Below are 6,000 nucleotides of genomic sequence, written 5' to 3'. Positions count from 1 at the left end.
TAACATCGAAGTTTAAAAGATGTAATTATATATATTTCTAATAATATTATATTATGCACAATCATACACTCATAATTTATTACTGTAATTAATTTTGATATGATTTATTAAATTTAAAGGACAAAGTCAAGTTGTATTTGATCATTCGGGGTGCAAAGGAGTTTAATCCCCGCGAAACGCTATCTGTATATGCATATAAGTACCTACTCAAAATAAACTTAAATAATGAATTACTTTATTTTTTTTTATCGTCAAAATGAAATTGTCAATAGTATCTACTTATACTCGGACACATAAGATATTATGAGTACCTATACACCTGTGTAATATGTAACGTGTATTACCTCCTAAATAGTATTATATAGTTATATACAATGGCATCCCCAAGAATTTTCAATTTGGGGGGGGGAGGGCGTTATAACTACTTAATAATATTGGATTCAAATTAACTGTGGTGGTAATACCAAACACACAAATGAGGGGATTTATCTGTCGGCGAAATAGATTTAACCATAAACCCCCCTCCCCCCACCGGCGCGGCCAATGTACACCACTATAGGTATACCTATAATTACGCCTGTATAGTTGTTGCAGAGCATTATATTCTTACGTTCGACTTTTGACACTGCATAGAATTCTGCGCACAAAGTGAAAATATCAACAAAACGCGCGTACCGCACAACAAACGTACCCATGTGTATATAGGCGGTAACACGAAAAAGGTCTTAGCTTTTCGAGCGAGCTTTTACACTCGCGGAATATGCGTACCTCGATGTACATATACACCATACATAATAATATGTAAACATAACGAAAAGGTCGCCCCGGCAAATAATAATTGCGCCTGGTGCACCTTTGCAGCCGCGGACAGCGAAAAGGGGGGAAACGTGGCATTTAGGTTTTGGACCGGCGGCGGCGGCCAAAATGTCAGATCGCGCGCACTCACGTCTCTCCGAAGTAATGCACTAATGCGCACGATCGGTGCGGATTAGTTTGCGGCGGCGGCGGCGGTGACGACTACGACGACGACGACGACGACGACGACGACCTATTGCCATTCATACCGGTCGGGCAACACGACGCGTATCGCACCGCATCGCGCACACTTGCACGCGCACACCGTGAGGCGAGCACACGTGATCGGTGAAATTTTTTTTGTTGAAAAATTACAATTTTCGAACGTTACACCCCTCCCCCCGTCGATATCGTGCCGAGCGACTCGTTCGAACGTGTATTTACGCGCGCGTCCTGTCTCATAACACCATCTATATATTATTGTATTATTACAGACGTGGTGCTGGTGGGTATATATTGTTTTCGTTTCGGATATTTTCTCGACGATCAAATTCAAACCGACACGAACCATGGTTCTGATCAGTTTCGTCGTACTTGGGTTGTCCTGCAGTTTTGCGTTGGCGGGTAAGTCTAGTTTTATCTCGTATACACACGGGTACGTGTCTCTAGGGCACGGTTAACGGGGCCCAGGGCCTCACCATGATACCTGTATCTTAAGCTAATTGTTCGACAAAATTATGACCCATCAGTTATTTGGTGTTCATATCTTATTTTAGTTACCTCATTGGCCTCATTGGTCATATATTTTGTAATATTAGGGGGACGTTATTATAGTACCCACGTGTGTTGCGTGTCTCCGTCTCACTAAATATACCTATACAATTTTAAATTGAGAACAATCCCTTTTATACTCTTTTAGAATTGACTTAATATAATATTTTAAGTTTTAAGATAAAATTATTTATTAATATATTATTCTAAAGGTTCATGTCGCTGATTTTTTTTTATATTTAAATATTGAAATGAATTTTGAGCATTTTAAAATGTTCATAAATCGCATAGAAATTAAAATTAAAAACATCTAAATAAGACCTACGAAGGATGGAGACAACACATTTTACTTGTTTGATAATAAGTCGACAGTGAAAACATACAAAATATATAATACAATATTATTATTATATTATTAGGTGTATGATTAAATTTACTTTTTTTCGTATCGATAAATATACCCTCTAAAGGCTCAATTTATTTTTTAAAATTTAAATTTTTTGTCTGTACCTACTGCGTTTGATTATTTTTTCATTTTCCTCGCAATTTTGTATTCGCTACGGGCGGACCCCACAAGTCCTGCATAAGGACATCCCTGCGCATACCCATATATACTCGTAAAGACGATAGGTATAAAATAAAACCGCTGGCCGTGAGGTCGTGTGTATGTGCTGGAGTTGCAGTCGTAATATTATTGTACCTATATAGGGTGGTCATAAATAAAGTGACATAAAAAATTAATGTTACACTGACAACAGATAATACTTATATACACCTACGTAATTCCGAAGAGCTCAAGATGTATATTTTCAAAGATAATTTGATGTGACGCGTTACCTAAAGGCTGTATATAATATTATGAAACAATATTTATATAATATAATAATATTAGGTATAACAAATTGTAATAAAATTGTTGAATGTATAAAAATCTGAGAAAAACAAAACGTAAGTATAGTAAAAAGATTGAAGATCAAGATGCGTGATTTTTTTTTTTTTGTCACTAATAAATTTAAAAGAGAAAATTTCTTTGAAATAAAAAATAATATTTGAAGTCGCTCTTTGAAGAGTGTTCTCATACGCTTGATGGAAAAATAGAACGTAACATTTTTTATTTAAAAAACATTTTTTTATGATGAATTAACATATTTTGTAAGACTCCTTATATACACAAGGTCATAAGTTAGCCATATTATAATATGTCAGTACACAAAAAACGTGCTAAATAACATGATATAATAATATACAATATTGGACACAAGTTATTTTCTTCGAGCATATTTATTGCTATAGCTTATAAGTATGGCATTTTTGTCCATACTATGGACAATTTTACTTTGTCAATAATATGCATTTGAGCATGTGAGGTAAAATCTATGTGACAACGTTTATGGATGTAGTGAGGAATAATTCCTCTTTAATATATCCAAAATACAATATGAAATCATTCGATGATCTAATATTATATCATATTATTATAATAATAATTTAAAGTTCATACAATCATACTCAAATACCTAGTTATCGAACATTTTCAAAACAAATCAATTTACAATTATTTAATGCAAACATTGTAATAGTATTTTCTGGTTATAATAATTATTATATCTCTCTGTCCATTAATATAAAGCACAGGTTTGTAAGCCTATTTTGTTGCATACTTGTTACAACTTACTTTTTTTACTCTTCGCGTGCCAGGAAAGGTCTCGACACCATCGTGAGTAGGTCACCGTACAATATACACACACACTACACCCTACAACAATAAACCTTAATTCAATTAAAGATAAATTCGATTTTTAGATTATGATATTACTTCAGATTATGGTAAGTTTTCTCAGCTACATTGTTATACTTGTTAATTATGAAATATTACTCGGGTTGTTACCGACCAAAATATAAGAAAGGTACCAACGGAAAATTTGGGAGCGATCGTTTTCGATCTGGAAGAGCTGTAAGAACACTATACGTATCCACTTGCAATAATTTAATTCATTGATATATTATTTATGACAAAATTATGAACAGACAGAGCTAAAAAAATATTTTTATTAAAAACGCAAATTTAAATTTATTTTTATTATAAATTGTATTATGTAGTAGGTAGGTAGGTACGCTATAATACAACGAAGGAATATTATAATATTATAATATTCGAATTTTAAAATTATTTTTTAACAACGCTTAAGTATTTTTATTCTTTAAAACTTGTAAGTACCTTTATTTTAATCTCCACATTAATTAATTAATTATATTATATTTAAATGAACATATTAAAAAAAAGTATCCAGATGATTGTTAAGGTTTGAGCAAGGATTTATAAGTTATACATCTGCATATTTACATAAAAATTACAAAAATGAGATCCAACTTATTAAGTATTAATGACAATTTTTGCAAAGAAAACAAATTGAAATGGCTTGTGAGTCGATGAATTATTGCATAAACTTAATATATTGTTTTCATTAATATTTTTCTCAGTTTACGTATTTATTTATATATCAAAACGGAGAACGTCGAGTGGAAAAACAACACTCAGCTTCATACAGCAATTATTGTTATATTGAATTATATTTTATGTAGGTATAAACTTATTCGAAAATCAACAGTTTTATATTTTTATTAGTTTGTTCAAATTATCTCGATTCGTCTTTTTTTCATTTCTATTATTATTATTATTAAACATCGGAACAATAAAATACATCTGACAATAATTTTTACCTCAACAAGGTATATATTCGAAACTTGTTACGCTAAATCATACGTCATATTTTTTTTATTACATTCAAAGTTGTACTTTCAAATGATCGTATGTAAAATTAAATATTAATAATACAACTTTGTTAGCAAAACATAATGTTTTATGTACGTACTCGGGGGGTTTTTTTTTTTTTTTGAAACTCCTTATGAAATAATTTATTATTTCAATATTTTATGTATATTTTTATTAAACCGCATATAAGCATATTATTTATAGTTATTCGTTAAAATGATTGATCTACGCATATATGCATAATCATAATAATAATATTAGGTAGCTACCGGCACTATTATTCAATGTCTATTTACAATAAGCTTAGATTTTTTTTACACAATATATAAGTCGATTGTAATTTAATATTTTTTTGCGGCCGAAAATCTGATTCATATAATTCAGTTTTATTTACAAAATAATATATTAATGCATGAGTTTTTTTTTTATTAAAGTTTATTGATATTTAAAATAATTTTTAACCTTTGTATATTTTATGTCAAAATATAATGTGTACATAAATGGGCTCGTTTTATACATATTACGTACTATATTGTACAATGTTTATGCAAATCATAATTAAATCAAATATTTATTTAAGTTTTAAATCATATAATATATTATAAACTGTAATGGAATGCTTTAGTTAAATTCTAAATGTTCCATTTACATCAAAAAAAAAAAATCAACACAAAGTGTAATATGAGACCAAAATTATGGTTATGGTATTAGGACATATAGTGCGCGTTTTAAAAAGTCTGATTTCGCTTGTATTTCGTGTAGGTAATAATATTATTCACTCAAGTCTTTAAGCTATACATATAGTGTGTTCATTTAAAAATAATAATATGCTCTACAGCCGGGTGGTGTTTACTATTAATTGTTACCTGCACATCTAAATGGACTATGGTCTAATAACTCGCTTTAATTTAATATGCATACATTTATTATTAAGTAATTGATTTATTCAATAGATTAATGTTACTGCGGTAACTGGTATAGTGGTATATGTATATATAGTGACCAGTGATATAAAATATGTATACTGAATAGATATTTTATATTTGTATATTGTATAATCTTATTTAATACTTTATATAATATATTAATATGTATACTATGAACTCGTATGATATTCAAATGAAACCTTAACCTCCTCTCACGCGCGACGCGCAGCTTTCGCATCAATAACACTAAGCTAAATAATAATATATTTTAATATTGAACATGACGTCTTAAATAAAATCAACTCATTCGACTTTATTCAATGTATTTAATTTAACCCACCCTCATAAATAATAATAACTATCAAATATATAGCTATTGTGACCATACTGCAGATAACGTTACGTGTTGATTGATTACATAGTTTTCAATATAAAATACTATACATCATTATGTACAATATATTGGTACTTACATTTTTCAAAGCATTAAAATTCAAAGTTTAAATGCAGAAATGTGCAAGTGCAGAATGAATAATATATTCATAGTGTTATTCAACTCATGTTACAAAAAACTAATGAAAAATGAAACTTGCACTGAGAAACAATACATTTATTTAACATAATAAATTGTAAATTCGTGGATTCGATTAAAAACACTTTGTATACATTTACATGCGTTTATGATGTTCATACTTTTTTTACCAGCCATCACGTCATAATAAATCATCGAACTAT

The 6,000-nt window shown here is 29.9% G+C and overlaps 1 protein-coding gene across 1 annotated transcript in view; it reads left to right on the top strand.

Annotated features, from left to right (window-relative positions):
- The first annotated feature begins 1,037 nt into the window (after positions 1-1,037).
- Positions 1,038-6,000, top strand: part of LOC100568861 — a 72,170-nt gene continuing 67,207 nt past the window's right edge. The window contains exon 1 of the mRNA XM_003243835.4: positions 1,038-1,419. Within this exon, the coding sequence (XP_003243883.1) occupies positions 1,365-1,419 (55 nt within the window). The 5' untranslated portion in view covers positions 1,038-1,364. The remainder of the gene's footprint in view (positions 1,420-6,000) is intronic.

Source organism: Acyrthosiphon pisum, chromosome A1, assembly GCF_005508785.2.
Source record: "Acyrthosiphon pisum isolate AL4f chromosome A1, pea_aphid_22Mar2018_4r6ur, whole genome shotgun sequence".
Lineage (NCBI taxonomy): Eukaryota > Metazoa > Arthropoda > Insecta > Hemiptera > Aphididae > Acyrthosiphon > Acyrthosiphon pisum.
The sequence above is the reverse complement of the archived record's forward strand: the minus strand, read 5'-3'. Positions and strand labels throughout refer to the sequence as shown.